This window comes from Triticum aestivum, chromosome 1D (genome assembly GCF_018294505.1).
Source record: "Triticum aestivum cultivar Chinese Spring chromosome 1D, IWGSC CS RefSeq v2.1, whole genome shotgun sequence".
Taxonomy (NCBI): Eukaryota; Viridiplantae; Streptophyta; class Magnoliopsida; order Poales; family Poaceae; genus Triticum; species Triticum aestivum.
This window is the reverse complement of record NC_057796.1, coordinates 458,281,941-458,302,862: the sequence shown is the minus strand read 5'-3', so window position 1 is coordinate 458,302,862 and position 20,922 is coordinate 458,281,941. Positions and strand designations below refer to the sequence as shown.

General features: G+C 46.1%; 1 protein-coding gene and 1 pseudogene across 1 annotated transcript; one reads left to right on the top strand and one right to left on the bottom strand.

The window, feature by feature from the left end:
* The first annotated feature begins 9,801 nt into the window (after positions 1-9,801).
* Positions 9,802-11,135, top strand: LOC123182927 (reticulon-like protein B9). Its single transcript, XM_044595610.1, has 4 exons — positions 9,802-10,003; positions 10,109-10,431; positions 10,563-10,632; positions 10,733-11,135. The coding sequence occupies exons 1-4, from the start codon at positions 9,868-9,870 to the stop codon at positions 10,906-10,908; spliced, it is 705 nt and encodes a 234-aa protein (XP_044451545.1). The 5' UTR covers positions 9,802-9,867; the 3' UTR covers positions 10,909-11,135.
* Positions 11,136-12,454: 1,319 nt separating this feature from the next.
* LOC123182926 (putative disease resistance protein RGA3) lies at positions 12,455-20,724 on the bottom strand (annotated as a pseudogene).
* Between the last annotated feature and the right edge of the window lie 198 nt (positions 20,725-20,922).

The following is a 20,922-nucleotide window of genomic DNA, read 5'->3' as shown; positions in this document are numbered from 1 at the left end:
CCGACAATCGGAGTGACAAATCCTAATCTCGAAATACGCCAACCCAACAAGTACCTTTGGAAGCACCTGTAGAGCACCTTTATAATCACCCAGTTACGTTGTGACGTTTGGTAGCACACAAAGTGTTCCTCCGGTAACGGGAGTTGCATAATCTCATAGTCATAGGAACATGTATAAGTCATGAAGAAAGCAATAGCAACATACTAAACGATCGAGTGCTAAGCTAACGGAATGGGTCAAGTCAATCACATCATTCTCCTAATGATGTGATCCCGTTAATCAAATGACAACTCATGTCTATGGCTAGGAAACATAACCATCTTTGATCAACGAGCTAGTCAAGTAGAGGCATACTAGTGACACTCTGTTTGTCTATGTATTCACACATCTATCAAGTTTCCGGTTAATACAATTCTAGCATGAATAATAAACATTTATCATGATATAAGGAAATAAATAATAACTTCATTATTGCCTCTAGGGCATATTTCCTTCATTGTGGCGGTTGCAAACGCCCGGCACGCGTCTCCGGGGTGTGGCCCCCCTCACGGACGGCACCGCCGCCGACACCTGGAGGGGGGAAACGGACGCGTCGGGTCTACACGGAGGGGATCTTGTTGTGGGTCTGGCCCGGATGTTGCTCGAAAGTGTTCCTACGGGCTGACCTAACACAACCGGGTGGATAGGTCCACTGGTGAAAGCCCGTCCGTGCAAAGTCAAAGGGCTAGATCCCGTGGTCAAACACTGCAGGGTTAGGCGGGACGGGGGACATAGGGGGTAGCAATGCCACCGGAGCATCGCACCGGGACCTCATACATGCCGTACGGTCTGGTGGCATGTCCGAAAAGGCGGCACGCCTCTCCGGGGTGTGCCCCCCCCCCCACACGGACGGCGATGACACGGTAGTAGACATTCTGCGGTAACGATGCGGTGTGAATGTTATTAAATACTCAGAGCGTGATAAAATCATGAGTTTTTTACATGACGTGGGCACATGTGCTATAGGACTGATGGTAATTTTTCATAATTTTTGGTGATGGAGAAGTATCTGAACACTTCCCTCTACGCGGATTGCTCTTCGCGTGTCTACGACTGTGGCCGGCGGCCTCCGGGGGCTAGCATGCCGCCAAATCTTGCGTAGGCGGCCTCTCACAAGTCTGGAAGTGTTGTGGCGGTTGCAAACGCCCGGCACGCGTCTCCGGGGTGTGGCCCCCCTCACGGACGGCGCCGCCGCCGGCACCTGGAGGGGGGAAACGGACGCGTCGGGTCTACACAAAGGGGATCTTGCTATGGGTCTGGCCCGGATGTTGCTCCAAAGTGTTCCTACGGGCTGACCTAACACAACTGGGTGGATAGGTCCACTGGTCAAAGCCCGTCCGTGCAAAGTCAAAGGGCTAGATCCTATGGTCAAACACTATAGGGTTAGGCGGGACGGGGGCCCTGGGGGGGTAGCAATGCCACCGGAGCGTTGCACCGGGACCTCATACATGCCATACGGTGTGGTGGCATGTCCGAAGAGGCGGCACGCGTCTCCAGGGTGTGCCCCCCCACACGGACGGCGATGACACGGTAGTAGACGTTCTGCGGTAACGATGCGGCGTGAATATTATTAAATACTCTGAGCGCGATAAAATCATGAGTTTTTTACACGACGTGGGTACATGTGCTATAGGACTGATGGTAATTTTTCATAAATTTTGTGATGGAGAAGTATCTGAACACTTCCCTCTACGCGGATTTCTATTCGCGTGTCTACGACAATTGCCAGGGGCCTCCGGGGGCTAGCATGCCGCCAAATCTTGCGTAGGCGGCCTCTCACAAGTCTGGAAGTGTTGTGGCGGTTGCAAACGCCCGGCACGCGTCTCCGGGGTGTGGCCCCCCTCACGGACGGCGCCGCCGCCGGCACCTGGAGGGGGGAAACGGACGCGTCGGGTCTACACGAAGGGGATCTTGCCGTGGGTATGGCCCGGATGTTGCTCCAAAGTGTTCCTACGGGCTGACCTAACACAACCGGGTGGATAGGGCCACTGGTCAAAGCCCGTCCGTGCAAAGTGAAAGGGTTAGATCCTGTGGTCAAACGCTATAGGGTTAGGCGGGACGGGGGCCCTGGGGGGTAGCAATGCCACCGGAGCGTCGCACCGGGACCTCATACATGCCGTACGGTGTGGTGGCATGTCCGAAGAGGCGGCACGCGTCTCCGGGGTGTGCCCCCCCCCCCCACACGGACGGCGATGACACGGTAGTAGACGTTCTGCGGTAACGATGCGGCGTGAATATTATTAAATACTCAGAGCGCGCTAAAATCATGAGTTTTTTACACGACGTGGGCACATGTCCTATAGGACTGATGGTAATTTTTCATAATTTTTGGTGATGGAGAAGTATCTGAACACTTCCCTCTACGCGGATTGCTCTTCGCGTGTCTACGACTGTGGCCGGCGGCCTCCGGGGGCTAGCATGCCGCCAAATCTTGCGTAGGCGGCCTCCCACAAGTCTGGAAGTGTTGTGGCGGTTGCAAACGCCCGGCACGCGTCTCCGGGTGGGTCCAGACGCCGGGAACCCTGGCGTCTGGCCCCTGGACTCCGTTAAGCGTGCGGACCCTATGGGTTCGAGAACTATGTAGACATGACCGAGACACCTCTCTGGTCAATAACCAATAGCGGGACCTGGATGCCCATATTGGCTCCTACATATTTTACGAAGATCTTTATCGGTCAGACCGCATAACAACATACGTTGTTCCCTTTGTCATCGGTATGTTACTTGCCCGAGATTCGATCGTCGGTATCTCAATACCTACTTCAATCTCGTTACCAGCAAGTCTCTTTACTCATTCTGTAATACATCATCCCGCAACTAACTCATTAGTTGCAATGCTTGCAAGGCTTATAGTGATGTGCATTACCGAGTGGGCCCAGAGATACCTCTCCGACAATCGGAGTGACAAATCCTAATCTCGAAATACACCAACCCAACAAGTACCTTCGGAGACACTTGTAGAGCACCTTTATAATCACCCAGTTATGTTGTGACGTTTGGTAGCACACAAAATGTTCCTCCGGTAAACTGGAGTTGCATAATCTCATAGTCATAGGAACATGTATAAGTCATGAAGAAAGCAATAGCAACATACTAAACGATCAAGTGCTAAGCTAACGGAATGGGTCAAGTCAAACACATCATTCTCCTAATGATGTGATCCCGTTAATCAAATGACAACCCATGTCAATGGCTAGGAAACTTAACCATCTTTGATCAACGAGCTAGTCAAGTAGAGGCATACTAGTGACACTCTGTTTGTCTATGTATTCACACATGTATTATGTTTCCAGTTAATACAATTCTAGCATGAATAATAAACATTTATCATGATATAAGGAAATAAATAATAACTTTATTATTGCCTCTAGGGCATATTTCCTTCACCTAGGGGGATAGATTGGTAGGAAAAGACCATCGCTCGTCCCCGACCGCCACTCATAAGGAAGACAATCAATAAATACCTCATGCTCCAACTTCGTTACATAACGGTTCACCATACGTGCATGCTACGGGAATCACAAACTTCAACACAAGTATTTCTACAATTTCACAATTACTCAACAAGCACGACTCTAATATCACCACCTTTATATCGCAAAACTATTGCAAGGAATCAAACATATTCAGTGATCTACAAGTTTTATTTAGGATTTTATGACTAACCATGTGAATGACCAATTCATGTCATCTCTCTGAATAGATATAAGTGAAGAAAGAGAGTTTAATTCTTTCTACAAAAGATATGCCCACGCTCTAACAAATATAAGTAAAGAAAAAGAGCATTCTACAAATGGCGGTTTTCTATGTGAAGAGAAACAGGCAATCCAAACTTCAAATGATATAAGCGAAGCACATGAAGCATTCTATAAAGCCATACTCAAAAGATATAACTGAAGTGCAAAGAGCATTCTATAAATCAACCATGGACTATCTCATACCAGCATGGTGCATCAAAGAAAAGTGAAAACTAAGTGCAAAAGACGCTCCAAGATTTGCTCATATCACATGAACGAAACGAATCCGAAAACATACCGATACTTGTTGAAGAAAGATGGGATGCCTACCGGGGCATCCCCAAGCTTAGACGCTTGAGTCTACTTAAATATTTACTTGGGGTACCTTGGGCATCCCCAAGCTTGAGCTCTTGCCTCTCCTCCTTCTCCTCACATCGAGACATCCTCGATCTTCGAACACTTCATCCACGCAAAACTCAACAGAAAGCTCGGTAAGATCCGTTAGTATAATAAAGCAAATCACTACTCTAAGTACTGTTGCAAACCAATTCATATTTGGTTTTTGCATTGTAGCTACTTTAATATAAATTTTCCATGGCTTAATCCACTGATAGAAATTGATAGTTTCATCAAAACAAGCAAACTATGCATCAAAAACAGAATCTGTCTTAAACATGACAGTCTGTAGTAATCTGAACATTCACCATACTTCTGGTACTCCAAAAATTCTGAAGTTTTTTGGAAAAATAAACAATTTGTATAGAAAGACAGTGCAGAAAGTTTCAGAACCGTTTGACGTTCCAGTAAAAAATGTAAAATCGCGCACTACAGCCAAAGTTTCTGATTTGCACCGCACAAACCAACAAGCAATGTAAACATCCTAAAGGCAAATCTTGGCACATTATTTTTGTTTTTAAACTTTATAAAATCACACAACAGAAATAAATGACTCTCTAAAACTTCCGGGTTGTCTTCCTGGCAGCGCTTTCTTTAAAGCCATTAAGCTATGCATATAGTGCTCAAGTAATGGATCCACCCGGATCCCAAGGTATATCAAAGACAATTTTAATTAACAATGATTTGTGATTTAGTAGTGAGCACAAAGTAACATATATCATCCGACAACGAAGTCTAACTCTCTTCCTATGTATCGGCATGTCATAAAAGAACAATTCATGCACACATAGTAAAGGCCAATGCATAGTATAAACAGTTTCTTGCAATTTTATCATATTGGAAACATGGAGAGGCGGAGATGTAGTTCCTCTCTCATAATAATTGCAAGTAGGAGCAGGAAGCACATGCATATTATATCTATCAAAATCATCATGTGTAGTAGTAAAACGCAACCCATCAATATAATCCTTAATAAGGGCAAACTTCTCCGATATAGTGTAGTCGGGAGTAATCAAAAAGATAATAGGACTATCATGCGTGGGTGCAATAGCAACAATTTCATGTTTAACATAAGGAACTATAGCAAGTTCATCTCCATAAGCATAATTCATATTGGCATCTTGGCCACAAGCATAGCAAGCATCATCAAAAAGGGATATTTCAAAAGAATCAACGGGATCATAACAATCATCATAGCATTCATCCTTCGGTAAATTCGAAGGGAAATTAAATAATGTATGAGTTGGAGAGTTACTCTCATTAGAAGGTGGGCACGGGTGATCAATCCGCTCTTTCTCCTTTTGTTCTTCGCTCTCCTCATCATCTTTTTCATCCAATGAGCTCACAGTTTCATCAATTTCTTCTTCCATAGACTCCTGCAAAATATTAGTCTCTTCTTGGACAGCGGAGGAGTGCTCAATATATGGTTCAACATAGGGATTAGAAGCATAATTATCATAACAATATTTAAGTATGGCAAAATTTTCATATTTGTAAAGAGTAGCATCATACGTTTCAATCAAAGAAGCAATTTCATAAGCACCCTTAAAAGCAACAAATTCTTCAATTTGTTGAACATCATAGTAATTATAAACACCCTTAGCATACGAAGATACGATTCCATTATCACTAAACTCACATTGGTAGGGAAGGTGTTTCTTAGGGTCTTCAGAACAACAAGTAAAATCATATATTTCACATAAATTCCAAGCATAGCATTGCAAACGATGAATTTGATCCAGTAAAAGTTTTCCTTTTTCAGATATGTGGTGTCGCACATAACAAGCATGCTCATCTAAAGATTTTCCCTCAACTAAGCTAGTTGGGGTTTCAGCACAAGCACATAGGGATCGAAGATGATCCAAGTAAAAAGCTTCAGGAGTGTGATAGATTTTGAGTGGTTCTTCAACCATTGGTGTAGTAGGTACAACGAATTTTTTTTGGTATTTTGCGTTTCCTACCCATAACTAAAGATAGAAAACAAGTTAGGACAGAAAATAAAAACTACTTAGTGATAAAGCAAACAAGCACACACGAGAATATTCACCCCACGCTATAACTCCCCGGCAACGGCGCCAGAAAAAGGTCTTGATAACCCACAAGTATAGGGGATCAATTGTAGCCTCTTTCGATAAGTAAGAGTGTCGAACCCAACGAGGAGCTAAAGGTAGAACAAATATTCCCTCAAGTTCTATCGACCACCGATACAACTCTACGCACGCTTAACGTTCGCTGTACCTAGAACAAGTATGAAGCTAGAAGTACTTTGTAGGTGTTGTTGGATAGGTTTGCAAGAATATAAAGAGCACGTAAATAAAAACTAGGGGCTGTTTAGATAAATACACAATAAAGTTAGTATAGCGAGTGTGGAAAAGTGGTGGTAGGAGTTGCGAAATTGTCCCTAAGCAATTGACTACTTTACTAGACCGATAGCAAGTTTTATGTGGGAGAGGCCACTGCTAGCATGTCATCCCTGACTTGGAATTCTATGCACTTATGATTGGAACTATTAGCAAGCATCCGCAACTACTAACGTTCATTAAGGTAAAACCCAACCATAGCATTAAGATATATTGGTCCCCCTTCAATCCCATATGCATCAATTTCTATGCTAGATTGAAGCTTCTGTCACTCTTGTCCTCCAATACATAGTCCTATTAACATACAACTAACCCTATGGTGTGATCCACGCGCGCGCTCATAAGATGGGCACCAAAGGGCAGCAACATAACCACAAGCAAATTAAACCAATCATAGCAATTCACCAATTACCGATAGGACAACGAAAATCTACTCAGACATCATAGGATGGCAACACATCATTGGATAATAATATGAAGCATAAAGCACCATGTTCAAGTAGAGGGTACAGCGGGTTGCGGGAGAGTGGACAGCTGTAGATAGATGGGGGAAGGTGATGAAGATGTTGGTGAAGATGATGGAGGTGTTGGTGCAGATTGCGGTGACGATGATGGCCCCGGCGGTGTCCCGGCGCCACCGGAAGAGAGGGGGAGAGGGCCCCCCTTCTTCTTCTTCTTCTTCTTCCTCAACCTTCTCCCTAGATGGGAGAAGGGTTTCCCCTCTGGTCCTTGGCTTCCATGGCATGGGAGGGGCGAGAGCCCCTCCGAGATGCGATATGTCTCTCTGCCTCTCTCTGTTTCTGCGTTCCAGATTCTGGCTTTTCACCGTTTCTTATATTCCCGTAGATCCGTAACTCCGATTGGGCTGAAATTTGAACACGATTTTTATCCGGATATTGGCTTTCTTGCGACAAAAGAAGGGCACCAACCGCCTTACGGGTGGCCACGAGGGTCAGGGGCGCACCCACCCCCTGGGGCACGCCCCCCTGCCTCGTGGCCCCCTCGGGCATCGTCTCGCGTTGATTCTTCTTCCTAAAAATCACATATATTCCAAAAAAAATCTCCGTCAGTTTTTATCCCGTTTGGACTCCGTTTGATATGGATTTTCTACGAAACAAAAAACATGCAACAAACAGGAACTGGCACTAGGCACTGGATCAATATGTTAGTCCCAAAATAGTATAAAAAGTTGCCAAAAGTATATAAAAGTTGTAGAATATTGGCATGGAACAATAAAAAATTATAGATACGACGGAGACGTATCAAGCAACAAGAGCAGTAACTTAGCAAAGATCAATATGAGCAAAATGTAGGCATTAGATCAGCAATGGATATTTGTGTTGGATGACATTCATCATGTGACAGTCACAACCTAGAGTGATACATAATAGCTCCAATTTATCAATTCAATGTGGCCATGTATTCCATATATAATCATACATGCTTATAAAAAGAACTTGCATGACATCTTTTATCCTACCCTCCCGTGGCAGCGAGGTCCATAAGAAAATCTAAGGGATATTAAGATATCTTTTCATAGAGAACCGGAACAAAACATTAACATATTGTGAATACATGAACTCCTCGAAGTACAGTCCTCCCTGAAGAGTATCCAATTATTGTCACCTTAGGGTCTACGGATCAGAATAATAACAAGTGCATACAACTAGTAGATAGGATCAAGAATTCAAATATATTCATGAAAACATAGAGGGTTTAAATCTGAAATCATGCCACTCAAGCCCTAGTGACAAGCATTAAGCATAACAAAGTCATAGAAATATCAATCCCAGAACATAGTGGATACTAGTGATCAGGCCCTAACAAATTGACTCGACTGCATGATAAATCTGATCCAACTCCATCACCGTCCAACAAACCAATGAAGAAATTACTCACTCCTAGTGGTGAGCATCATGAAATTGTTGATGAAGAAGAGTTGATGGTGAATACGGGAAAGAATCCCCCTCTTCAGAGCCCCGAATGGACTCCAGAATAGCCCTCCCGATGAAGAACATGAGGTGGTGGCTCTGTATCGTAAAACGCGATGAATTTTTTTCTCTATTTTTTCTCGGAAAACCTGAATTTATAAGCTTGGAATTATGTCAGACGGTCTCCTATGGGACCCATAAGGTATCAGGGCGCGCACTGGGGGGTAGGCGCGCCCTGTTGCCCTGTGAGCAGCTGGTGGCCCCCCTCCGATGGATCTTCGTTCCAATTATTTATTTTATTTATTCAATTAAAAATGTCCGTAAAGTTTTGTCCGATTCCGAGAACTTTTATTTCTGCACAAAAACAACACCATGATAGTTCTGCTGAAAAAAGCATCAGTCTGGGTTAGTTTCATTCAAATTATACAAATTAGATTTCAAAACAAGGGCCAAAGTATTTTTGAAAAGTAGATACAATGAAGACGTATGAGTGGGTTACGCCTGTTAGGTTGGGCTGCTCTTTCTGTCTCTCCCTCTCTTTTTTGCTATTTTCATGTTTGTCTTAAAACAATTTCACAAATAGTTTTTACGCAAGGAAAAGAAGCAGAAAATGTAGGGTTTTAATTTGAGATGAAAGAGGAAAATTCCTACAAAAGCGCGTCAAACGAAATGGAACATGATGAAGGCGAAGGTGCAGAAAACTAAGTATAACAAATTATTCTTACTGGTTGGAAACATATTTCAAAGCCTAAGACCATTACTTTTTTTTTTTGAAGTATTGATATGTTTATCTAAATTAATAACCGTGGCAATGCACGGGCATTTCAGCTAGTTATCAGGTAGAGGGGCGGTGTTGCATTATTTTAATGCCTGGTGAATTTGGCATCGTACATGCCGTGGATAAGCCTCCCGGTGGTTAATTATAACTGAAGAACAAAGCTTTTTACCAACAGTCTGAACTCTGAACCCAATGCCGTTGGTAGAAATGCTCGAGGCACAGGCAATGCAGGGGGGACACCCTTCGTCCAAGCAAAGTAGAAATGCTTTGACGGAGCTGCACTCACAGACGCACGTAGGAGCCAACAAGATGCAAACGCAAGACACTGTTTTAAAAAGCATGCACAAATCTTTTACTGTGAGAGAGTTGGCTGGCTCCCGAGTCTTGGAGGCTCTGGCAAGGGCATCTCCCCGGCCCCCGGCAAACCTCCGCCTGAAGCAAGCCTCTTGCCCCGGCATCCCTCCACCCCCCCCGGCACAAAGCTATCCCTTCCTTCCCGGACTGATCGACCTCCCATGCTCTTTCCGGCATGAACGAAGCGCTTATAAGTCGAGAAACTTGTGTGACCTGCATGCCCAGCGCTCACCAGATCAGAACTTCAGAACACCACCACGAGAGCGGCAGCGATGGCGACGACTCCGAGAGCCACGGTTCCTCACGTCCGGAGCGACTCCGAGTCCGACGACGAAGGCCGCCGGGCGCCCAACGTCAGCGTCTTCCGCCGGCAGCGGCCGGTGCACCGGTTCCTCGGCGGCCGGAAAGGTGAGGCGCTCCATCGAGCATTAACATTTTTTCTCCTCTGAGAACCGCACCGCACGCACTGTCACCTACTGACTGAATGCCGTGTGGTCTCTGAACTGTTGGCAGTGGCGGACGTGCTGCTGTGGCGGGACCGGAACCTGTCGGCGGGCATGCTGGCGGGGGCGACGGCGGTGTGGTTCCTGTTCGACGTGGCCGAGTACAACTTCGTGACGCTGCTCTGCCACGCCGCGCTGCTCGGGATGCTCCTGCTCTTCCTCTGGTCCGTCACGGCGCCGCTCTTGGGCAGGGCACCGCCGCGCGTCCCGGAGGTGATCGTGTCGGAGCACGCCTTCAGGGAGGCGGCCATGGCGGTGCACCGCAAGCTGGAGCGCTCCGTGGCGGTGCTCTACGACATCGCCTGCGGCAAGGACCTCAAGAAGTTCCTCTCGGTACCACAGTCTCTTCTCCCTTGTTTGCACGTGCCCCATGCATCATCTGACAGTGCCCGGCTATTTCCTTCGGCTTAGCCAAGTAGCTGACCGTCTCCTATATGGCTATATGTTCTTTTCCTCCATGCAAGGTGATTGGATCTCTGTGGGTGGTGGCGGTGATCGGGGACAACTGCAGCTTCACGACTCTGGTCTACGTTGGTAAGGATACATCACCAAAAAATTAACAAACAAAAAAAAAGCAGACATGATGATCGACGAACTAAGGATTTTTTGTGATTTGTTGTTCGTTGGGGTGCAGGATTCTTGTGTGCTCTGACGTTGCCGGCGCTTTACGAGAGGTACGGGACGGAGGTGGACCACCTGGTGGCCAAGGGCGGCGAGGACCTCCAGAAGTTCTACAGGAAGGTGGACGCCAACGTGCTGGACAAGATCCCCAGAGGCCCCGTCAAGAGCAAGAGAGCGCACTTCCACTAGGGTTCATCAATATATACATCGTGGTTGATTTCAGGAGGTCGTGATGGTGATAGTGCCGGTGCGTGCGTACGGGGTTTGGTTTCAGGGGAAATGGCAAATGGACTCACAAAGTCTAGTTCAGTTGCGAGTCGTGGCAAAGTGTGTGTATGTGTGTGTGTGTGTGTGTGTGTGTGCCTGTTATAAACTGTTAATTGTGCTACGGATATGATGGAAGTAATGAGAGTTGAGTTGAGTGATGTTCCTGTGAGAATTGCTTCTTGTTGGTGTCCCCCTTCTCAAAGTGAAACAAAACGCAGTGCCAAGCAAAGTAGAGAAGATGAAAAAATGGGAATGGACGCCACAGCACCGCGACCGCCATGTCATGGGCATAGGGCACGATCACCACTGTCTTCCCGCCGCGCCATCCAGCCTTCCTCTCCGACGGCCCCCATCCACAAACCAACATCGCATATGTCAGGCCTTCTACATCGGCGGTGCATCCGAAGACGGCTAAGAGTTTAGCCCTGATGTCGGGCACCATTGCGACCGAGCTTTCAAGAGGCAGCAACAACTAATTTCTCTCAAGTAGCACATAGCAGCATGAACCACTCTCAGATTTACTGCTGCAGCCTGCAGATAACTAGCTTGGTGTGCAACAAGGCAACCCAACCCATGGTACTTGTGGAATTTTGTTAGAATCACAAAATGTAACCAAAATGAATCCTATATGGATCAAGGACAAGCCCCTTCGATCCACACAACGGCTAACACTCGACGGAATCTCTTGCTTGCAGCAGAGCACCCAAACACACAATCCCACCGACTGCCTACAAACTCAAATTCAGAATTCTCATTCACTTTCACAACGAAGATGTGGGGATACTTATACTAGAGGCACATAGGCTTGGGAAAACTGAAAAACAGAGGATTAATTCGTGAGAAACAAGCTGTGAATGGAGCAAACTTGCGGAGTCTTGGCAGTAAGTAACTCTTGGGCCGCTTGCATGGAAATTGCATAAGTTTTGACTCGAAAGCTTAAATCATGCACATTTGTTGTGACATGCCAGATCAGCTCAAGGAAGACAGGGCTTAGTTCTGCCAACAAACTGAATGAAGTGGGGGCTCGACGCGGAGTAGCAACCGTTGGCGGTCCATTTCCATCAGACCCCATCTTGGTGCTAGGACTTGAAAACATCCTTGGGGTATGGGTTCGTCAACTGGGAGCAAATTGAGAGGAACACCTGGACGATCACACCAAAACGAGTTAGTGTCAAACGCCTGAACGATCACACCACATGTAATGTGAGCTCTGTAAACATGTGCTTACCACTTCTGACGGATGACACATCATCGCTTCTAAGCATCGGTAAGGGTGTGCCCACTGCCGAAAGCTCCCACACATTGTGGTTCCAGGGAAGGGGATTTCTAGACGCCTTTCCCTTGCTTTTTTTTTCCCTGCAAAGAGGCTGATTTGAACTCAGGACTTTCAGGACACAAGTGGAGATATTTTACCACTTTTTAGCTTTATCAGTAAAGAACAAACAGAAAAGGAAGATTGGCCTACTAACTTTTTAAATGGTCACTTCATGACTCCGAGGCTTGGCTCACTCAGAATATCAGGACGAATGTTTCATTTACTGTTATTATTCGGATAGAGGAGCTATGTCCTGAATGCCAACTACTCCCTCCGTTCCTAAATATAAGCCTTTGTAGAGATTCAACTATGGACCACATACGAATGTATATAGATGCATTTAGAGTGTAGATTCACTCATTTTGCTCCGTATGTAGTCCATAGTGAAATTTCTACAAAGACTTATATTTAGGAACGGAGGGAGTATAAAATTCACTGTTGGTTGTAATTGTTCTGCAGGGAGTAATGAACTTAAGGTCAGAAAAATGTACAAGGGAAGAAAACTCACGAGCAAATGTAGATGCTTAATCATTACCTAGAACACTGAAGGATGCCAGTGCAACCTCAGCTTATATGCAATCCACACCAGATGGCAGTTGGTAACCACAGGATCAGTACTTTGCCAGAACATAAACCTGATGGTAGCGCACACTGATTAAGTCCATGAACAGAGAATCATCACACACTGATATTGTATGAAATGTGTCTTAGCATTAAGCGGTTCAGACAAGGCTAAACAAACATCGTTGCATTAAACCAACAACAATAAGGGAGGTCTGCTACCTTGACCATATAAAGTAACAAGACAGAAGATGGAATGGAGGCAATGAAGCTTCACTACAGTTTCGGTGATGCTCATCCACCCAAATTGTTAATCTCTTAAAACAAATGCTATCCAAACACTAGGAATACTTGGCCAATGAGTGCACAAGCAAATTGTCCAATGCTCCAAGAAAGCAAAGAACAGAACCTGCAATTTTTGTGTAACATGAAGGTTACTAATAATTATGGTAGGAATACATAGCAATATGCTTCCATATTGTCAACTAATATTCGAATATAAATTCTCCTCCCGGGTCGCCCCCGCTCGGGCGGCTCCGGAGGCTCCCCAAACCCCAGCCAAAAAGCACCCCAGTGCTAGAGATCTCCGGCCGCTGCCGCCGCCGACCTGTTGATGACGTGAGGGAATGGTGGCCGGCGGGTGACGAATGGCGCCGTCGATGGGCGTTGCATCCTCCCGTCCAATGCGGGGAAGCGGAAGTAGGATTGGCAGCACGTCGGTCTGTCCTGGGTGTTGCTTGAGGTGGCCATCGTCCCCCTGCCGGCGGCATGGAATGGCCTCTCGTCGGTGGTGTGCTCTCGCTGCTGGCTCTCAATGGCCTGTGTGTGGACTGTGGGGATGATGTTGGGCTGGGAGAAATCCCGTCCTGTTGCGGACGACGGCGACGCTTCCGGGCGCCGTCACCTTCTTGAAGGCGTCGTTTAGGCCCTTATCACCCCCCTACCGTGCAACGGGGGAAACCTCAGATCCAGCTTACTGGTTCAGGCAGTGGCGGCGCTATGGCGTCGTTACCTTCTTGGAGGCGCTGTTCGGGTTGCTCGAGTCCTACGACAGTGCTTGCTGCTAGGGTTGGCCTCCACTTGGAGCGTGGGCCCCTAGGGCGCAATGTAGACTGATGCGGCATCTCTTCGACGACGCTCTCCTCAGGTCCAGTCGGGTCCTGCTGTCCATTCGCCACTCTCCTCTCGGCGTAAGGGTGGGCTGTACGTTGACACGTGCTTGGCTTGAGTTTGGGTTGTGCTTCGAGTTGTTTGCTTCGGTTGTGAAGCGGTCTGGTGGCTCTGTGTCCTGACCTCTCGCCATCTTGGCAGGGGTTAGGCAAGGCGTGCCCTTGTTGTTGTGCGTGTGGTTGTGCGTTGTAAGCCGATTGGCATCACTTGTATGGTTTTTGGGTCCGGTTTTCCTCATAAACTGGACCAACCTTCTATCTATTCGATGAATTTAGCAGTGATCCTGCTAACATTCAAAAAAAATTCGAATATAAAAGGCAATGATACCTATTTAAGAGTTATGGGTGCCTTATTACCTCCTAGGAGATAGTAGATCACCACGATCAATCTAAACTGTTGGATCAAAAGGAATGACCAGTCCCGAATGGTTTAGGAGCATCTTAAAATTGCTCAACATTTATACATTCTGTAGAAAAAGGGAACTTGCATAAGAATTATAGGGTGGCTGTATGTGCAAATACAGAAACACTGGACAATTGCGTACCAGCGATTGCTGCAAATTATTGTGGCAAACTACCAGCGGCCCATTGAACATGATGACATTCTAAGCTCCAGAATGCTCAGATAGTTGATCGTTCACAGGGACCGGAGAAATAAGACCGGATCATCTGAAACACCTTCACTTCACATTGCTATTTACTTCAAAAAGAAAAATTGTGGATTTTCTTCATTTTGTTGACATCTGACAGCAAAAGATAGGTGCCTCAGTATGCAGGGAGTTGTAGAAGGGTCATGAGAAGATAGCTGCTACTTGATACTTACTTTTCCCTCGAAATTGGCAAGCACACAAAGGATTAATAATTCCATAAAAGCAGAACTGGAGGCAAATTTGCAGAATCGATATGTGATGTCTCGTGTTTCATGTCCCATTATTCAGGAGTCTGCTTCCTGTCCTGAAAGAAGATTGCAGAATGCATCGCATTAAATTTTTGATACATGAGCAACTAGGTTGCAAATTCAGACGTGCAAGTTGCTTATTACCTGTTGAAATTCTGTTAAATAAAAATAGATTTACCATGCAGCTGGCAGATGAAAGCAGAACAAAGGCAAGTGTGGGACAAAACCTACCACACCTCCTGCATAAGAAATTTAATAGTTCTGGTTAGAAAAAGGGGAGCTGCATAAGAATTGATTATAGGGCAGCTGTATGTGTAGATACAGAAGTCATGAACGGGATGTGAATGAAATCATATAAATCGATGAGCAGAAGTTGGTTTTCCGTTACTTACTGGCAGATTGGCGTGTGCCTGGCAGCCTGTCAGATTTCAGAAGCTATGTACATATTGCAAACAAAGTGGAGCCTGCTAGCCTGTCAGAATGTACTACTAGAAGTTAAGATAAAGCACGAATAGGGGGAAGCCTCACTTTAGAGAAATAAGAAGAGGGAGGCGACAAGTGTTACCTTGGGCTAACAAGGCTCATAACAAAGTACTCGTAAATATGGATATGCTTCTTTCCATTTCTCAGCTTGCTCTCTTTGCTCAGCACTGTCAAACCCTAGAATTAGAACTTGCAGCGAAGTGGGGAAGCTCTCCTCTGGCACTGGCAGGCATCGGAATTCAGGACAACTACCGACATGTAATTCTTTGAGAGAAGAAAGGCATTGTAATCCTTGAGGGAGGGACTGCAGAACCGTGCAATCAAAAAATCCTAGTGTCTGGAGGGAGGTGAGGAGCTGAAGCGCATTCTCTTGCTCTTCCGTGAAACCTGTTGCCCGCTTATCATCATAGAATTGCAATTTGTGGAGGGTAGCAGAGAGGTGGTTGCAAATGGGAGCAACCAGCGCTGCCGAGATGCTATCCACCTCCAGTGTCTCCAATTGGAAGGAACCCGCATCCATTAATTTGGACCTTGCTACCTCTGAGAGCAGATCTGCTGCTAGAGAGTTGCCGCTCCAGTTCCGGACCTCCAATTCCTTGAGGTTGACCATGATGAGAGGATTGAACCCATCCAGTGTTAAATTCTTGCAGTTTTCTAGAGTTAGATGGGTGAGAGACGTGAGGTTTGAGAGCAGAGCCATTGATCGCATGCCTGACTCTCCCCAAATATTAAGTATCCTGAGGGAAGCAGGGAAAGGGTTGGTCATAGGAGCTCCACCTGCTGCTTCTCCCATGGGCCACCGAGAGAGCAACTTGTCGCAGTAATATATTTCTAATGATTGGAGCGACGTGATGTCCTGGATTCCTCCTCCATCCTCCGCAAGCAGAAGAACCAGGCCCTTCGACGTCCAGAAGCGAAGTGTCCGCAGTGAGCTGGATGATGGGAACTGTATTACTCGTTCCTCCAGGTCTTCAGATGAAGAACTTATCTCCAATTTTACAAGAGCTGGGCAACTATTGAACACTTTTGATAGCAATTTTCCAGTAAGATGAGATACATCTACACTGAGACTCTCAACTTTATCCATGTTGTGGAAGACAATACTGCCATCCAGTTCTCCGCAGAACATGCTGTCGCATCTTCCGACAGCTAGTTTTCTTAAGGATTTAAGCTTTTCGAGGTCTGCCCATGAAATGTGAGATACATCTCCAATACTCATATCCTCTACTTCACCCAGATTGTGGAAGGCCAGAGCACCAGTATACTCACTAACAACCATTTTTTTTCCATTGTAAGACAACCTTTCTGAACCTTTTTTAACAATAAAATCTGTTAGTGTGGAGGTGTGAGGCATGGGGGCCAGACACAACTTGGGGCAACCATCAATGTGAAGCCTGCACAAATTGGTACAAGAGCACTCCGAGAAGGGCATCACACATAGATTGGGACAATTGCTGCAATCAATGCTTTCAAGGCCTGGAAACATATGACAATTAGGTTCCACAACCCACTTGACGAGATCTGACAAGTCATGAAACACAACTTTCTTCAACTGCAAAAGACATTTGCCTGTAACACCACCATAGTCAGGACCAAACTGACGCAGCCCAGAAATGCTCTTCAAGCTGAGTTCCCTGAGATATGGTAGCTGCCCAAAAGGTGGAAGAGTTCCCCAAGACACGCCGTGTAAATGGAGAGTCTCTAAATTGTTTACCCTTATCACAGGACACAGCCAACCAGGACAAGTGGTGCCACCATGATTTATAATGCCAAGTGCTGTAAGGTTAGAGTGTGGTTGAAGAGCATCAAGAATATCAGCATGTACATCAGTCGGTTGCTCTCTGCCCCATACTAATGTCAACTCTTTCAAATCCCTTTTCAACATCAATTTGGCATCACTAGCTTCTTCCTTGGTTGCCACATTTTCAAGATTATGTATACCGAGTGTTCCCCCAAGCTCTCCCAATTCCCCCAACTCTCTTAAATCAAATCCATCAATTTCTTTCTTAACATGGAATTCTTTTAGCTCATGCAGATACTTTATCTTTCCAACCTCAGGAACATTGGAGTGGAGTTCTTTCTTAGCGAGGAAATCGCGTAAATTCACAAGGCAGCTAATGTCTTTAGGCAAATTAGAACTACCACACCACCGACTTAGGTCCAAGGATTTCAAGTGATAAAATCTGGATAGTGTGCTAGGTAAAGTCATTTCTGTGACATTGGGTGATCGAATTTGCAGGTACTGAAGGTGGATAAGTTTTGAAAAGCTTCGTGGCAGAGATTCAAGGGACTTCACTGCTATAACTAGGATGCGCAGGCCTTTTGTTTCTTTAAACGTATCTTTTAAGATCTCAATGATTCTTTCTTCATATTCTCTAAAAATCATCAATGTCCGTAGATTTACAATGTCTATCCTTCCTTTTAGTTTACCCATTTCTTCCCTAAATTTTTCATCATATCTATTCTCTATGGTGACGGATAGGTGCCGAATAGATTGTGGGATGGCCTCAGCTCTAAAATCTAGATCACTTACATTGAGGCATTCTTGTGCAGAGACAATCCGAGATAGCTCATGCATTAAATCATGCATTACATAGTATTCATGAAAAGGAGGATATTTAGAAACCTCCTTCATGAGAAAACCATTTTCCATTAGATCTTCCATGTAATTCTTATCGCTTCGGTGGCTAGAGTCTATGATGCCTATTGCAATCCAAAAACGATTAATTCCTGAAGTGCTAAACCTACAATCTTCAGGATAAAGGGAAAAATATGAGAAGCATTTTTTCAGATCGAAAGGGAGGTAGTCGTAGCTAATTTTCAAAGATGGTATAATATCATTATCATTTTTCTGGTTTCGCCACTCATGATTGTGAAGAACTCCGTTCCAATGTTCCCGGGAAAGATTTTTCTTCAATAGTCGACCAACTGTTTTGGCTGCTAGTGGGAAGCCCTTTAACTTGCTTGCAATTTCTCTTGCAATACAAGCTAAGTCATCTTCATAATCCCTGGGCTTATGTTCACCAAATATACATGCTTCAAAGAATGTGAAGAAGTCATTAGACTCCAAGCCTTGCAGTTCTACTGAATCAACTGTTTTCATCATTCTTGCTAGTTTTGGGAATCGAGTTGTGACAAGTATCATGCTGCCTTTGGCGTCCCCTTTTGTGAATGGAGCTAGCAAGGTTTTCCACTCATCCTCACTATCGCATTTCCATATATCATCCAAGACAATTAAGAACCTTTTGGTCTTCAGTCTCTGCGCAATGGATTTTTGAAGTCTGTCTAGATTGGTTGTTTCAATTGCAATTTCATTTTCAGTTGCAGGTATGCAGTTAAGAATCTGTTGGGTGAGTTTCAACACATCAAAATCAGTTGATACACACACCCAGACCATAACAGCAAAGTGCTCTTCAGTCCTACCATCATTATACAGGTGTTGGGTGAAAGTTGTCTTTCCAAGGAAGAACAGAAACAGTTTGACTGTGATGTGTGCCACTTGTGATATCATTGACAATTTTCTCAAAAATGTCTCTCCTCCCGTGCAGTGTATCTTGTATAATTGTGGACCCTATGTGAGGCCGTTTTAGGGTGACGGCTGTGCTGCTGCTTGGAACTTTGTTGAGCAAATCAGAGACGGGATCACACAAAGAGTGTATGTCATTTATCACTGACTTAATTTTTCTGGACATGGTGACTCTGTCGAAATGTAACTTATCGACATCGCCATCATCATCAGCACTAGCAGTAGCAGAGTTGGTTGCATAGTGGTGTGGGCTATTGGCAACAGCAGTAGGAGCAGAATCATCATCTTGCGCACGCGAGCAAGAAAAGCATGGGAACCAGTTACCGATGGTGTGGCGAGCAGCATGGCCACCATGGCGAGCATGGCCACGGAGGCTATCGCCGAGATCCGGCGCCGCATAGTTGGTGCCGTCGAGCTGGTCCTGGATCTTGAAGTAGTGGAGCTCATCCAGCGAGTCCTCCGCCTCGTCGGCCTTCTTGCTCAGCTCCTCCAACAAGGCCTGCAGGGCGGTGACGTTGCTCACGTCCCTCCCCTTGGCCACTTGCAGCAGCCCTTGTGTGTGCAACAGTTTTGTTTTGATCTGCTGGGAGTTGTGGCCGAGCTCGAGGCTGTCGACATACGCGGCCACCAGGTCATCAGATAACTTCGTGAACACCTTGCCAAGGAGCGAGCTCGCCACGCCGACAGCCACCTCCATCCGCGCTCCGATTCACCTCGCCAAGGATTGGAGTAGTTGGGACTTGGGAATTGAGAGTAATCAGGAGGGCAGCCATATATGTCACCTATTTATACACTGGCCGTCAACCTATAACCAGGGAGCTTCTACTCTACTACTCCTCGCATGTCTGGTATAATCCACTCAAAAATAAACTACACTTACTTTATGTCTAATTACAATCCCAGTGAGAGCACTCCATGCTTAATTTACTAAAAGCAGTGAGAAGATAAGATTTGGATCTCCTTGCAGATCAAGTAAGGCATTTACTTTAGCCACCTGCCATTCCACTTCCCTCCCCGCCAAGGCTTTATTGGTCGCAATTACATTTAACTAACAAAAGCTTAAAATTTTCATATTGTCCATAGTTGTGTGTAGGACCAAGACGACGGCTATAAGAGGAGCTTTGGAAAACTTGTCTTTGCAAAGTGCTTGAAGCAGCGGCATATACGTGTGCAGCCAAATGATGTAGGGTAGCCGTGGAGTAGCTGATCGTCCCAACCTCCGGTAGCCGGATTTATCAAATCCGTCATTCGTGTCAACACTCAAAAGTGAATGTCTAAAGTGTTGCAGGTTAATTCTCATGTTCCAAACTGTTTCGAATATTTGATTGCATCAGGTGACACTAACATGCACAGAAGCTGAGACAGGCAGACAGCCATGCTAGCAAAACAAAACAACTATAAACAAGAGCGCTGTGAAGAAATGAGGGCGTACGTAGTTGAACAACGATGTGGACAGCGCCCTCGAGGCGGGGTGCAGGAGGCGCTCGGCACAGAGGTGCCTGCCGGAGCTCGCAGGCCTCCGCCGCCTCGGACACCCGGCAGAGGGCAGGTCAGGGTCGCTCGCGAGTCGCGACGGGAGGCGGCCGGCCTAGCAGTGGAGGCGCGTCCGCTACCGGAGTCGGAGGAGAGAGCGGGACAGGGTCGCTTGCGACTGGGGGGCGCGGAGGAGTCTCGCGGCGGCAGGAGTGACGTACGGCCCCGGCGGCGGCGTGCGTCGTGCGAGAGAGGGGATCGAGCCAAGCCAGCGCTGGCTATCTGTCTCGTTCATGTCTGTAACGGCTGGGCACCCAAGCCGACTCCGAATTTTGGGAATTATTTTTCGCAAGCCGAGCCAGAGCTAGCCTCGGCTCGAATTTTCCCGAGCTTCCCCGAGTCCAGCCGTCGATTCCATATAGACGGCACCAGTTCTCGATGACCACTGTGGTGCAGTTGAAAAATACATCAACCCGGTGCTCAAACTTGTCTATCGATGCAAATTCCGTGT